Source organism: Dipodomys merriami, unplaced genomic scaffold, assembly GCF_024711535.1.
Source record: "Dipodomys merriami isolate MVZ:Mamm:240054 unplaced genomic scaffold, mDipMer1.0.p SCAF_102, whole genome shotgun sequence".
NCBI classification, from domain to species: domain Eukaryota; kingdom Metazoa; phylum Chordata; class Mammalia; order Rodentia; family Heteromyidae; genus Dipodomys; species Dipodomys merriami.
This window is the reverse complement of record NW_027202294.1, coordinates 1,720,343-1,736,139: the sequence shown is the minus strand read 5'-3', so window position 1 is coordinate 1,736,139 and position 15,797 is coordinate 1,720,343. Positions and strand designations below refer to the sequence as shown.

Here is a 15,797-nt window from a genome sequence, read left to right as displayed (position 1 = left end):
TCTGGCTTTCCAGGTGATTAATTGGAGATAAGAGGCTCACAGACTTCTGCCTGGGCCGACTTTGAACTGCAGTCCTCACATCTCAGCCTCCTGAGTAGCTAAGATTACAGGCATGCACCACTGGTGCCCATCAAGACCTTTATAATGGTAGAAGTCTCTTCCCTCATTGTCTCTTATCTGTTTTAAAAGCTAAGTCCCCTAACCATGAGTAAAGAGGATATATGCAGATATAAGCTACACATCCTAATGAGTATGATTTCAAGGCTACCTCCCTTCCTCAGCCCACAGAGTTAAATGCCAAAGAAAGACTGGTGTGGATTGATAGGAAAGGGAAGTTTTCCCTGGACACCTCTAAGAGAAACTCAACCAGCACCAAAGAGCCCTAAGAGTGTGCTGAGAAAGCACCAATTATTCCCTTCTCTGATGGGGGCTGTTGTGGCCTCTCTGTGTATGAGTTTTCTCTGATAATATTTGCTGATACTGTTCAAAATTATTCCAATGAACTGAATAAATGACTTGAAAGAGCATGAAAAACAGTCGGCAAACTAAGTTAGACATGCTGGCTGCAAAGTGGGATCTGGTCATACTGTGGCCTTGACATGGCATAGGATATCTCAACTCTTAAGGGTAACAGGACCTGTCTGATGCCTGGAGGCAGTTGTTCATTCCTCTAATCCAAGCAGAAGAATCCGTCTATGAGGCTCCAGAGATCTTCCAGAATGGGAGCTGTGTGGCCCTCAGGTTGGAGTTGGTGAATCATGATGCAAAGGGCCAAAACCACTTGATGCCAGTTTTGTACACATGGGAACTGAGAATGGTTTTCTTTTTTTTTTTTTTGTCGGTCGTGGGGCTTGAACTCTGGGCCTGGGCGCTGTCCCTCAGCTCTTCAGCTCAAGGCGAGCGCTTGAGCTACAGCGCCACTTCCAGTTTTCTGGTGGTTTATTGGAGATAGGAGTCTCACGGTCTCTCCTGCCCGGGCTGGCTTTGAACTGCGATCCTCAGATCTCAGCCTCCTGAGTAGCTAGGATTACAGGCGTGAGCCACCAGTGCCCAGCCTGAGAATGGTTTTCTATCTCTGAAGGTTATGAAAAAGCAAAACAAGAATAAATGATAATATCTATACACATGGCATTTGAAGCCTAGAATATTTACCATCTGGCTCTTTATATAGAAAGTCTGCCCAGGAGCAGTGGTTTTAGGCTCTTAAGAGCAGGCATGACAAGCTTGTGAAAACACTAAAGACTCCCAGAAGTTCCAGTTCTGTAGGTCAGGCAGAGCCTGAGAACATGAGAATCCATTTTGCACAATTTACTGGTGATGCCAATTCTGTGGGTCCTGCAAACTGGAGGCATACTTCTGAAAAGGGAAGGGGCCTCCTTTCTGATACTAAAATCCTGGCTGCAATTTGATTTTCCACACTGAAAACAAAAAACAAAAAAGCAAAGCACGGTGGCTCACACTTGCAATCCAAAGCTATTTTGGAGGAGGAGATTAGGGGATCTAGGTTCAAGGCTAGCTCAGGAAAAAAAAAGTTTTGAGAGACTTCATTTCAACCAATGGCTAGACACTGAGACTGGGGCCTATCACTCAACAACTCAGGGAAGTACAAATAGGAGGATCAAAGTCCAAACTGTACTGGGCAAAGAGAAACTACCAAAATAAATATGAAAAGGGCTGGCAGAGTAACTCAAGAAGTAGAAAGCCTAGTGCTGGGAATGTGGCTTAGTGGTAAAGTGCTTGCCTTAGCATGCAAGATAGGTTCGATTCCTCAGTATCATGTAAATTGAACCCAGGGTTTGATTCCTCAGTATCACATAAGTAGTGCTTTGGTTCAAAGGGTAGAGTGTTAGCCTTGAGCACAAAGAAGCTCAGGGACAGTGCCCACATCCTGAGTTCAAGCCCCAGGACTGGCAGAAAAAGAATGAGGCCCCAAATTCAACCCCAGTACCACAAAAATAAAATATTACTCACCAACCATAAAATTTACTTTTTGTAGCAAAAATCTCACTATGTAGTCTAGGCCGGTTTGGAACTCCAGTGGCCTCCAAGTGCTGGTATTATAGGTGTGTATCACATGCCAGCCCTGTCTACTAGACATTTTGTATAAACATAATCATGCACTATGAGGCTTTATGTGTCTGACTTCTTGCACCTAATATGTTCTCAATGTCTCTGAGCAATTTGATTCTAGCTAGTGTCTAAGTAGAAGTCTTTCTAATCTGGCTTCCTTAGGATGGGAGAACTGGCTTCCATTTTGCAGATAAATAGGAAAAGAGAAACATTACCAAAGCTAGCTAGAGCTCAGGAACAGTTCCTTGCTGATACTCTTTCAAGATCTGGCAGCCTTTCCCTTTGTTTTTCAGCTCCTGGAGCCTGGCATGCATCTTCTCTTCATAGACAATCAGTCTTTCGGAAAAGTTTATAGAGTATGTGGTGGCTTCAGTGTGTGTTGGGGGTGGGGAACACTTTTATTTGTGTATATTTGAAGTGCCTGGGGTGGAAGCCAGAGCCTTGTGCCTGGAGCACTTTAAAAAGTGTTTCTCCATGGCTGGGAATGTAGCTCAGTGGTAGAGTGCTTGCCTAGCATGCATGAGACCCTGGGTTTAATTCCTCTGTGCCACATACACAGAAAAAACCAGAAGTGGTACTGTGGCTCAAGTGATAGAGTGCTAGCCCTGAGCAAAAGAAGCTCAGGAACAGCGCCCAAACCCCACATTCAAGCCCCAGGACTGGCAAAATTAAAAAGGGGCTGGGAAGATGACTCCGTGGTAGAGTGCTTGCCTTGCATGCATGAGGCCCTGGGTTCGATTCCTCAGCACCACGTAAGCAGAAAAAGCCGGAAGTGGCGCTGTGGCTCAAGTAGTAGAGTATTAGCCTTGAGCTAAAGAGCTGAGGGACAGTGCCGAGGCCCAGAGTTCAGACCCACCACTGACCAAAAAAAGGAAAAAAGAGAAAGAAAAGTGTTTCTCCATACTGCATCTCAGCTGTTTTGTAGCGTCTCTGGCTCCCATCGATGAAAGGCAGTGAGGGTAACTAGAAGGGATTGCTGTGGTAAGGTTTTGTGATTGTCTTATTCAGCAGCTCTCAGGAGAAAAGGATGTTGCTGTATTTTCCAGATAGAATTGGTGTTTCCTAATGCTGCCTAGGCTTTTACGTGTGTGTGTGTGTGTGTGTGTGTGTGTGTGTGTGTGTGTGTGTGTGTGTGTGTGTGTGTGTGTGTGTGTGTGTGTGTGTGTGTGTGTGTGTGTGTGTGTGTGTGTGTGTGTGTGTGTGTGTGTGTACGCTGGTACTGGAACCGTTCCTTAGCTTTTTTTGCTCATGGGTTATACTCTGTCACTCTGCCACTTGAGCCAGTGCTCCACTTTCAGCTTTTTGGTGATTAATTGGAAATAAAGAGTCATACTGGGTGCTGGTAGCTCATGCCTATAATCTAGCTATTCAGGAGGCTGAGATCTGGGAGTCTCAGAGGCTAAGATCTGAGGATCACAGTTTGTAGCCAACCCATTTAAAAAAGTCAGTGAGACTCTTATCTCCAATTAACTACCAGAAAACTGGAAATGGAGCTGTGGTTCAAAGTGGTAGAGGGCTATCCTGGAGCACAAAAGTTCAGGGACAGTGTCCAGGCCCTGAGTTCAAGCCCCATGACCAAACAACAAAGAGTCATGCACTTTTTTGCTCAGGCTGGCTTCAAACTATGATCCTTATGTCTCAGCTTCCTGAATAGCTAGGATTGCTTGAGCCACCAGTAACTGGCTTATATCCAATTATTTTTTTTGCTGGTCATGGGGCTTGAACTCTGGGCCTGGGTGCTGTCCTTTAGCTTTTTAGCTCAAGGCTAGCACTCTACCACTTGAGCCACAGCACCACTTCCAGCTTTTTCTGAATCAAACCCAGAGCCTCATACATACGAGACAAGCACTCTACCACTGAGCCACCTTCCCAGCCCCTTACATCCAATTCTTATAGCTTCTTGAGGCTAGAATTGAGAGCTACTGTGCCATGAAATAACTTGGTCCCTGCCTAGTACCCATCTTCTCTCCTAAGGATCTGGATTTGTGGGATCAATGAATTTCTAAAAAAACCCAGAGGTTGTCAAAAGTACTTGGAAAGCAGGGGCAAAAGAGGCAAAGCCAGGTATAGTGGTATGTCCTTATAGTTCCAGCTACCTGGGAGGCGGAAATGGAGGATTGTTTGAAAGGAGTTTGGGGCCAATTTGGGCATTAATTGCAAGACTGTCTCAAAAGCAAAAAAACACACACAAAGATTCTTACTGTAGGATTCTAACTATAGGATGAGGGATCGAGAAAGTTAAAGGGGTAGTATATTTTAAATACATCCTAATTATGAAGCTGGCAGGGATCTGACGGCAAGAAGGGAAAGAAATAGAGTTATTCTGAGCAAAATATATGCATTTCTGAAGTACCATAGTGAAACTCCTTGGTACTGTTAATATACACTAAAAAATGACAAGAAGGCAAAACTGGCTCTTTTGTGTTTTTTTTTTTTTGGGGGGGGGAAGGGTGTACTAACAGGAGTGGGAGGGTAAATGGAGAGAGCAAATGATGTAATTTGCCAGTATTGAAATAAAACAATTGAAGCCATTGGTATTTTTTTTAAATGTGGGCAATGGTGAGGACATTGTATTTATGGAAATGTCACAATGAATGAAATCCTTGTACAATTAATGTGAGCTAATACGAAAGATTTAAAAGTCAGTTGTTTTAAAGGTAGAGGCAGAATTATGGACTCCCTTTTTTTTGGGGGGGGGTCCGGTTGTGGGGCCTAAACTCTGGGCCTGGGTGCTGTCCCTCAGCTCTTCAGCTCAAGGCTAGCGTGCTACCACTTGGGTCACAGTCCCACTTCCAGCTTTTTTCTTTTTGCTTATGTGGTGCTGAGGAATCGAACCCAGGGCCTCATGCATGCAAGGCAAGCGCTCTACCACTGAGCCACCTTCCCAGCCCCTCCTTTTTTTTTTTTTTGCCAGTCCCGTAGCTTGAACTCAGATCCTGGGCACTGTCCCTGAACTTTTGCTCAAGGCTAGCACTCAAGCACTTGAACCAAAGTGCCATTTCTGGCTTTATCTGTTTATGTGGTACTGAGGAATTGATCCCAGGGCTTCATGTATGCTAGTCAAGCACTCTATCTCTAAGCCATATTCCCAGCCCAGAACTGTGGACTCTTAAGCTGAATAAAATTGGTCTTTCTTTCTTTCTTTCTCCTTCCTTCCTTCCTTTCTTCCTTTCCCTCCCTCCCTTCCTTCCTTTCCCTCCCTCCCTCTCTCCCTCCCTCCCTCCCTCCCTCCCTTCCTTCCTTCCTTCCTTCCTTCCTTTCTTTCCTTCCTTCCTTCTTTCCCACTGTCCCTCAGCTCTTCAGCGCAAGGCTAGCGCTCTACCAGTCAAGCCACAGCCCCACTTCTGGTCTTCTGGTAGTTTATTGGGGATAAGAATCTCACAGACTTTCCTGCCTGGGCTGGCTTTGAACTGCGATCCTCAAATCTCAACCTCCTGAGTAGCTAGATTACAGGCGTGAGCTACCGGCGCCCGGGCCAGAGCTGTTTCTGAGGTAAGAGTCACAGGAGTTTTGTACCTGAATCTTGGGGTGGCAAAGCACCATGATATGGTGCCGGCCAGACCAGAGCTCCCTACTTCAAAAGGTACAATTGAAGTGGACCCTGAGATGGGGCCCAAGCTGGTATGATTCCATTTTGAGCTTTGCCTTTGTTTTTGGGATTTTAGACTTGATGGGCCTGGTTCCCGGAATGAAAAAAAAATGCATCTGGTCCCCCTCCACATAACAACCTAACCCACCCTTGATTGTAGAGTTAAAGACTGACTGATAAAAATCTGTGGTTGTAATCTGGCTCAAACTGGTAACACCACTTGCTTCTGGTAAACACTACCTTTTGCACATGCTTACAGTAAACTCTGCCTTTTGCCCACTAAAAGGTAGACCTCGCCTTACTTGCTAAATTTGCATGCCATTTTAAACTAAGGTGATAGGCTGGTTTTAACAGCCATTACAGACAAACTGTAACCTTGTTTGCCACCTGTGTGTGGTCTGGTATGACTGTACAATCCTTTGTGTGTGTTATGATCCCATTGGTCACCTGTGCATGACCTGGCTCCGCTTCATGGATTTTGCCTTTAAAAACCAAAAAATGGGGGCGGCTTGGGGTAGCAGTATTAGCTCCCGAGCCTGTGCTGTGGTCCTGACCCGTCAGTGTTGGAACCTTCTCAATAAAGTTGCTTCTTTGTTAACGTACTTGTGGTGGGTTCTGTCACTTTGGAGGACTAGGTGGGCTTGCCTGCCTGAGTAGGGGTCTTCCTACTGCACAATACCTAAACAATTCAAATGGACCTGAATTATTGCTTGGATACTTTGAGATTGGAAAAGGTACCTAACAATTGTGTTTCAAGACAAGAGCAATCATTGATCTTATTAGATTGAAATTATTTTTCTCTTTAGAAGCACTCAGTTAACCTGGAAAAAACTCACTCTATAACATCTTTTAACACACGCCTCATTTTGGGCTGAAGCGTGGAAATCTAGAAGTTCCGCCACACTCAAAATGGCTGCATTCGAACTAGCCTTTTCGGTACTTTTCTTGGACATTCCACCCCGTGATCTTGGATACTTCCGCCACTCTCTCCGGGGCGGAACGCATTTTACCTCACCTTGCAGCATTCAATATGGCCCGGCTTCCTCCTACTTTTCATTGGCTGGATTGCTTAGTTCTTCACGTGGGGGGGCGTGACCGGTAATTTGATCGACGCCTACTTTGATCAATGGGCGGAGGGTAAGAGCCAATGAGGCGCTGCGACTGGAGATCCTCCCCCGTGTCTGGGTGGGAGTTTTTCCTGAGGCGGGGCAGAGCAGAGCCGGAAGCGGGAGGGAGAGAGTGGAACAGGAAAGAAGGGAAGAAGGAAGGAGAGGAAGAAGAGAGGGAGGCGGAGGAGGAAGGTGGCGGCGCCGTAGCGGAGGAGCAGGAGCCGGAGGGGGATGGAGAGGAGAAGGCTCCTGGGTGGCATGGCGCTCCTGCTCCTCCAGGCGCTGCCCGGTCCCCTGTCAGCCAGAGCTGAACCCCCGCAGGTAAGAGCAGGGGGCGTCCGGGCCAGGCTGGGAGCTGAGTGTGAGTGAGGGGGGGTGAGGTGGTCCAGTCGGCCGACACGGGGCTGGAGGGGTTTGGAGGATTGTTGTAAAGAGTTGAGGGGTCCAGAGAGCACCGCCGGTGACCGGCATAAGCAGGCGCTCTGGGGGCGTTGGTGTTTCGGTGAGGAACACCTGTGAAGGTGTCAGGGAGGTGGTAGACCCCACGCCAAGCGACGCTGGGGCCTGGGAGACGGCGGGCTTGGTAGGTGCGCGGGAGTGACTCTTACCGATCCTGTGGGGCGAATCCAACCCCCTACCCCCATCACCTATGGGGCAGGTGGCCGAGGCTGTGTGCACCTTGTTAACCTGTGTTTAGGGGTACACAGCTGCTGAGCTGGCCTGAGAGGATATTTATTTCAGTCCGAGGGCATCTTGGCTTCATTTTTGTTTTGTTTGTATTGTGCTGGTCCTGGGCCTTGAACTCAGGGCCTGGGTGCTGTCCCTGAGATTTTTTTCTTTCTCAAGACTAGCACTGTACCACTTGAACCATCTAGCTTTTTGGTGGTTCATTGGAGCTAAGAGTCTCATGGACTTTGCTGAAGATTCAGCCTCCTGAGTAGCTAGTGGGACTACAGGCCTGAGCCACCAGTGCCTGATTCCTTGGCCCTATGTCTTTGTGCTTTGGTGACATATTGAAGGCAAGATTCTTGGAAGGTAGAAGGGATGCAGTAGAATGAGACCCCTGAGCCCTGGCTGTGAGGCTGGCCCCTGGGAGAGCAAGTCATGTATTCTGATCTGAGTCAGTGCAAGGCTTTTGAGCAAAGGGTGGTTCACATACAAGAATGAGCAGCAAATGGAGCACCCCAGCTTTGCTTGCTGGGTGGCTTATTCTTTTATCCAGGCAAAGAAGTTTGCCTGTGTTGATTCCAGCTTGGACTGGCATTTTGAAACCCTAATGGGAACATTCCTCTTGGTGCCAGATTGGGTGGGGTGCACTAGGGGGAACCACCCCTCCTCTCTTACATTTGGCAAAAGCTTTTTATCATATTTTCTGCAATTTCTGTTCCTTTCCATGTCTTTTCTAGAAAGACATCCACACACAGAGATAAACAGTCCAGAGGCAAAGTCTCTACAACTTCGCACTTGAACTTGACGTAATCAAGAGCAGAAATGTTTATCTTTGCTCTAGAAGTTTAAGGGTGGCTTTCTCTCTCTCTCTTACACATGCACAAATGATCTTGTTTTGCTCATTTATATGCCAACTTTTAAAAAATGATTTTTGTTATTGTGCATGTATTTTGAGACCTATCCTTGAACTCTTAATCTTTCTACCTTCCGAGTACTGTGGTTTGATTGATTATTCATTATTTAGTCCAAGCTGGCCTCAAACCTTGAGATCCTCCTGTCTCTGCCTTCTGAGTGCTGAGTTTACAGTCATATGACACCACGCCCAACTTGATTGATTTTTTTAAAGTGAGTTGAAATTCACATCAAAATCAACAGTTTTAAAGTGACAATTCACTGTTTAGTACATTCACAATGTTGCACAACCACCACCCCTATCTAGTTCCAAAACATTTTCATCATCCCAAAGAAAACGTTGTTCCTATTAACCAGTTACTCCCTGTTCTTATAGTAACTCTAAGCAGCAACCACTCTTTAGTGTCTTTGACTTTACCTGTTCTGGATATTTTATATCCTATAATATCTGATCTTGTGCATTCGTCTTCTTTCACTTAATGTTTTTAAGGTTAATCTAACATTATAGTATGTATCAGGGCTTCATTCTTTTTTTATGGTTGAATAATACCCTACTGTATGTATATACTGCAGTTTGTTTTTAGTTTATCCATTGAAGCATACATTTTTTTTCTCAGAATATATTTATATTGGAAATAAACCAAAAGAAATAGAGTTCATTTTAGAGTCAACTACTCTTTTCTAGGCCTGGGGTCTTCAATTTTAGTTTTTGTTATTTATTTTCCCAATTAGCATATAAACGCAGAACAGAAACACATTTTCTTTGTCTATTAGAAAAGTTACTAGTAGCCAGGCGCTGGTGGCTCACGCCTGTAATCCTAGCTACTCAGGAGGCTGAGATCTGAGGATCACGGTTCAAAGCCAGCCCGGGCAGGAAAGACTGTGAGACTCCTATCTCCAATAAACCACCAGAAAACCGGAAGTGGCGCTGTAGCTCAAGTGGTAGAGCGCTAGCCTTGAGCTGAAGAGCTGAGGGACAGCGCCCAGGCCCAGAGTTCAAGCCCCACGACCGACAAAAAAGAAAAGAAAAGAAAAGAAAAGTTACTAGTAACTTTACTGGGATTAGCAAAGTTAAGTAGGTATTTTTGGAACAAATATAGAATGAAATTGCTTTTCTTTTGCACATGTTTATTTCAATCTCAAAAAGGCTGTTTCTGGGGGCTGGGAAGGTGGCTCAGTGGTAGATTGCTTTCCTTGCATGCATGAGGCCCTGGATTCAATTCCTCAGTACCACATAAGCAGGAAAAAAAAGCCAGAAGTGGCACTGTGGCTCAGGAGGTAGAGCGCTAGCCTTGAGCAGAAGAGCTGACGGACATTGCCTAGGCCCAGAGTTCAGGCCCCACAACAGCAACAACAACAACAACAAAAAAGGCTGTTACTGGGCTGGGAAGGTGACTTAGTGGATGAGTGCTTGCCTAGGATGCATGAAACCCTAGGTTTGATTCCTCAGTACCAGATAAACAGGAAAAGCCTAAAGTGGTACTGTGGCTCAAGTGGTAGAGTGGTAGGTAGCCTGAGCAAAAGAAGCTCAGATAGGGCTGGGAAGCTAGCTCAGTGGTAGAGTGCTTGCCTTGCATGCATGAGGCCCTGGGTTGGATTCCTCAGCACCACATAAGCAAAAAGCAAAAAAGCTGGAAGTGGTGCTGTGGCTCAAGTGGTAGAGTGCTAGCCTTGAGCTGAAAAGCTGAGGGACAGTACCCAGACCCAGAGTTCAGGCCCCACGACCGGACCAAAAAAAAATTAAAAAAAACAAAAACAAAAAAGAAGCTCAGATACAGTGCCCAGGCCCTGAGTTCAAGCCCCAGGACTGGAAAAATAATAGCTATTTCTAATAACCTTTAAAATATAAACTTAGAGCTAGGCACCTGTGGTGCCCTAGCTACTCAGGAGACTGAGCTCTGAGGATCACAGCTGGAAGCCAGGCAAGAAAGTATCTATGAGACTCTTATCTCCAGTTAACCACCAAAAAACTGAACATGGAGCTGTGGCTCAAGTGGTAGAGTTCTACACTCTCTTGAGCAAAAAGGTCAGGGACAGAACCCAGGCTTTGAGTTCAAGCCCAAGGATTGGCTCAAAAAAGAAAAAAAGAAAAGAAAATAACTTTTTACTAGAGAGTTGCTTTGAGAATGTAGAGGCTTTGGAGGGGGACAAGTATAACCACTTTAGCAAAAGGATAGAAAGTGGTGGTTTTGGTAAGATGGGGAAGAGGCTCTTCAGTGTCTTGCCTTGTTTGCATGATATTGCAGGGTTTTTGCAATTCAACATTTAAAAAAATTATATTTTTGGTATTATTATTTTTAGGGGCAGAGTGGCTTTTGTACTTTGTCCTGTTTGGATGGATACTAGCATTAACCAATAGCTATTAGATAGTTAAAACTTGAGGGGAAATATTTGTATGATCTGCACCCCCACCCCCCCAACCTGCTTCATACCCTCACTCTTAACACCTCCCATAATTCCCATCACATTTCTCATACACTCTTCTCTTTTTATCCTAGAGTGCTTGGTATCTATGGTAAGATTTGTGTTTAGATTTTTAACCTTTGGAATGGAAGTTATGATATCATTATTAACTCTGAATCCATCACAGTTTAGTCATTTTATGTTTTCTTAAATTTTTGTTTTTGGTTTGTACAAACTAGTAAGGAAAAAAAAAAGCCGAGATCATTTGGCTTCAAGTACTCCTTTGAAGTACAGACTTCAAGAACTCCTTTGCTTATTTCAACGGTGACTTTTCCTGCTTACTCTGAATTAGGGAGGACTTGCTGAACTCATTCTATGTGGAAAGTAGTATGGGTTCCTCAGTGTATTTTTCTCTCTAAAATGGATCTATTAAATAGGGGCCTCCAGAACCTTGCCCGGGCTAACCTTGAACTGCCATCTTCTTGATGTCTGCCTCCTGAGTAGTTAGGATTATAGGCGTATGCCATGGGCCCAGCTGGAAGAACCATTCCTTGCCATGCAGGCCAGGAAAGTTCATCAGCCTAACTCACTCCGGCAATTAGAGCTTTGATTTAACTTTTCCATAGGTCACTTTGACTCACAGATTTGATTCCTTAAACCTGTAAAGAATTAAGAAAGCAGCAGTTTCCAAACAGGAAGGCCTTGGCTTTTGTTTCTTCTGGTTAAATTATTGGTGAGATAACATAGAGTTATTGTCTTCCAGAGTTTTTGGCTATATTATTTTGAAATAAAGTTGTAGAAAATCCCCTTCTCCTACGGTGACTCAGCCAGTGGTCTGGGCATATATCTATGGAAATGTAGTCTTTTCCTTCCTTTTGTCTGCCAAAAAATGGCTCATGCCTGTAATCCTAAGCTACTCAGGATGTTAAGATCTAAGGATTGCTGCTCCAAGCCAGCCTGGGCAGAAAAATCCCTGTGAGACTCTTCTCTCCAATTAACTACCTAAAAACTGGAAGGGGCACTGTGGTTCAAGTGCTAGAGTGCTAGCCTTGAGCACGAGGCGGGCTCAGGAACAGCACCCAGGCCCTGAGTTCAAGCCCCACAACTGAGAAAACGCAACAAAACAATAGTAACAACAACAAAACAAAACCCTTTAAGTCGAATAGGGCACTAGCTCTGTCTATTTTTTCTTTTCTTTTTTTTTTTTTTTGTGTGGGGCTTGAACTTAGGCCTGGGTGCTATCCCTGCGCTTTCTCTAGCTCAAGGCTAGCACCCTACCACCTTGAGCCACAGTTTACTTCATTTTTGAGTAGTTAATTGGAGATAAGAGTCTCATGAGGGGGCTGGGAAGGTGGCTCAGTGGTAGAACTCTTGCCTTGCATGCATGAGGCCCTGGGTTCGATTTTTCAGCACCACATAAGCAAAAAGAAAAAGCCAGAAGTGGCGCTGTGGCTCAAGTGGTAGAGCGCTAGCCTTGAGCTGAAGAGCTGAGGGACAGTACCCAGGCCCAGAGTTCAGGCCCCATGACTGGACCCCCCCCCAAAAAAAAAAAAAAAAAAAAAAAAAAGAGTCTCATGAGGACTTTTCTGCCCAGGCTGCTTTGAACTGTGATCCTTAAATCTCAGCCTCCCTGAGTAGCTAGGATTGCAGGCATGAGCAACCAGCACCTGGCAGCCAGTAAGCTTTTCAACACCATACTCCTTAGCTGTATACTGCCTTTATTTTTATTTTTATTTTTATTTTTTTTGGGTCTGGTTGTGGGGCCTGAACTCTGGGCCTGGGCGCTGTCCCTCAGCTCTTCAGCTCAAGGCTAGCACTCTACCACTTGAGCCATAGCGCCACTTCTGGCTTTTTTCTTTTTGCTTATGTGGTGCTAAGGAATGGAACCCAGGGCCTCAGGCATGCAAGGCAAGCGCTCTACTACTGAGCTACCTTCCCAGCCCCTGCCTTAATTTTTTTTGAGACAAGGTCTTACTGTGTAGCCCCTTATGTGGGATTATAAGCATATTTTCTTCCAAGAAGAATTTCAGGGCAATCACCATCATTTCTTCTTGCAAAATAGTGGGGTATAAGGCTTCCAGAACCTATCCCCATTACCTCATTTCCTTAGTGAGTATCTAAAAATCAGCACCTTGAGTTTGGAATTTAAAGGATATAGATTTACTGAAGTCCAGTAAGCTATTACTAGGCTTTAGTGCATATAGCATTCCTGACCTCAAGGGTATGGTCATTCTGTAGGAAGGACAGATATGGTATGGATGCATGAGGATATCCACAGGCCAAGAAGGGGAGGCTGTAGGGAAGTAACACAGTTGGTGGTAGAAGCTTTGAGTGTGGGAGTGTGTGGTGGAATGAGAAAGTAAGGTGAGCTTTGAAAGGGAGGCTGTGGTCAGCTGGTGAGAGGCTTTTTAAAAAAATTATTATTATTGAGGTGTGGTACCAAGGCGTCACCATTTTCTTTTTTTTTTTTTTGGGTCGGGTCATGGGGCCTGAACTCTGGGCCTGGGCGCTGTCCCAGCTCTTCAGCTCAAGGCTAGCGCTCTACCACTTGAGCCACAGTGCCACTTCTGGCCTTTTTTCTTTTCTGCTTATGTGGTGCTGAGGAATCGAACCCAGGGCCTCAGGCATGCAAGGCAAGCCCTCTACCATTGAGCCACCTTCCCAGCCCTTTTTAAAAAAAATAATGTTTTCTCTTTTAATTTTATTTCTTTCATTCACTTTTCCCCCCCCTATGTATGTGGTACTGAGGAATCGAACTCAGGGCTTCATGCAGGCTAGGCAAGCACTCTACCACTAAGCAACCTTCCCAGCCCATGAGAGGCTTTTTATCTATTGCTTACTGCAGTGCTGTGCAATAGCACTTGCTGTGATGCTGGTAGTGACCCCTGTCTATGCTGCCTATACCACTTGAACTATGGCTAGGATATGAGAGAAACAGTCTCCCCCAATCCCAAGGCTGGTGCTTTACCACTCGAGCCACACCTCTGCCTCTGGCTTTTTGCTGGTTAGTCTACTTGGGACTGTCAAATCTCAGCCTCCTAAGTAACTAGGGATATAGACATGAGCCACCAGCACCCAGTAAAACTGAATTTTTTTTTTTTGTTAGTGTGGGGCTTGAACTTTGGGCCTGTGTGCTGCCCCTGAGCTCTTCAGCTCAAGGCGAGTCCTCTACCACTTGAGCCACAGCGCCACTTCCAGTGTTCAGGTGGTTAATTGGAGATAAAGGTCTCATGGACTTTCCTGCCTGGGCTGGCTTTGAACTATGATCCTCAGATCTTAGTCTCCGAGTAGCTAAGATTACAGGCATGAGCCCCGGCGCCTGGCTGAATTTTTAATTATCTAATTTTTATGACTTTAATATGGTATTATTTACATGCCAAACAGTCTTCCTTTTAAAGACTATATAAGTTGCTTCTTTTATAATATCACAGAATCATGTTGGCATTAGTATTATCTAATTTTACATTTCATTACTCCTAAAAGAAAGCCCATAGTTTAATTGATCTCTATTCTATTCCCTCTAACACCAACCCTTGGTAGCCACTAATCTACTCTGTTTCTATGGATTTGCCTATTCTGGACATTTCATATAAATGAAATAATATGCTTTATGGTCTTTCATGATTGACTTTTGCATATATAATATTTAATGATTTATTCGTGTGTTTTTAAATTTTTGTCTTGCTAGTCTTGGGGCTTGAACACGGGACCTGGGCACTGTTTCTGAGCTTCTTTTTGCTCCAGTGTAGTGCTCTACCACTTAAGTCATAACGCCACTTTTGGCTTTTTCTGTTTATGTGGTACTGAGGAACTGAACCAGGGCTTCATGCATGCTAGGCAAGCACTGTACCACTAAGCCACATTCCCAGCCCTGACTTATCCATGTTGTGGGATGTATCAGTACATTCCTTTTTTGTGGCCAATTCCTTTTTTGTATTTATACTATGAATATATATACACCATATTTTATTTATCTGTTTGTCAGTTGATGGTTATTTGTGGTGTTTCTACTGTTGGCTCTTAGGAATAATGCTGCTATATTGGTATAGACATATGTTTTCAATTCTCCTGGGTATACCCTAATGGAAATTGCTGAGTCAAATGGTAATTCTGTGTGTAGCTTTTTGAGGAACTGCCAGACTTTTCCAGAGTGGTATGTTAACTAAATAATTAAATAGAATTAAACAGGTATTTGTAACTACATAATGGACACACTGATCTAATAGCTTTCTAGTGTGGAGTGTGGTGTTGTGTAACAGTGTTAAGATCATGAGCTGTGGGGCCAGACCACTTAAAAATCTGATATTGTCCTTAAGAAAGTTACTTATCTTTGTGTTCCTTCTCTATCAAATGAGAATACTAGCATGCATCATATGGAGTTGTGGTGAGGAAAAGAGACATGTAACACTCCTGGAATCTGTTTAATGAGTATAATGATTATCACTGTTACTGGTCCTCATAATGCATGGTGGTTGGCACGTTAATGTCAGTTCCCAACCAAACTAAGTTAAAAGTCAGATCTCAGGAGTTTAACCTGATAGATTCTGTTCTGCTTATGGGTTCAGGTTATTTTTATGATCTTTTAGCTGTATAGACCACTTTCCATGGTGAAGCTATGTGTTTAGACAGTCTCCAAATGTTTGGGGACATTTTTAGCTGTGGCAACATGAGAGTGCTACTGGCATCTAGTGGGTGCAGGCCAGCCATGTTGCTACACATCCACACTCTTGTCAGCCTCTCTCAACAGAGTCGTCTGGCTCAAAATGTCCACCTGGTGCAGATGTGAAGTCCTGGGTTAGCAGTCTTCGCCCATTCCTTACCAGCTCCTCACTATTGCAGTTTGAGGTCAGACTTCTCACCAAGAGAATAGCATTGGGAATCACATGAAAGAACCTCTAACTCCAAGTTTAAGGTGGGACAGTTTAAATCTTTAATATGCTGAAATTTCAGTGATGTGTTGTGCCTTACCAGTCAACTCTGTCAGCTAATATCAAATATTTTGAAAAAAAGTGCTCTTTGGTCAGTGATTCTGTGATTCAGTGAAC

General features: G+C 44.6%; 1 protein-coding gene across 1 annotated transcript in view; it reads left to right on the top strand.

Moving 5' to 3' along the window:
• Positions 1 to 6,881: 6,881 nt before the first annotated feature.
• Wbp1l (WW domain binding protein 1 like) overlaps positions 6,882 to 15,797 on the top strand; it is a 70,373-nt gene continuing 61,457 nt past the window's right edge. The window contains exon 1 of the mRNA XM_069994373.1: positions 6,882 to 7,089. Within this exon, the coding sequence (XP_069850474.1) occupies positions 7,000 to 7,089 (90 nt within the window). The 5' untranslated portion in view covers positions 6,882 to 6,999. The remainder of the gene's footprint in view (positions 7,090 to 15,797) is intronic.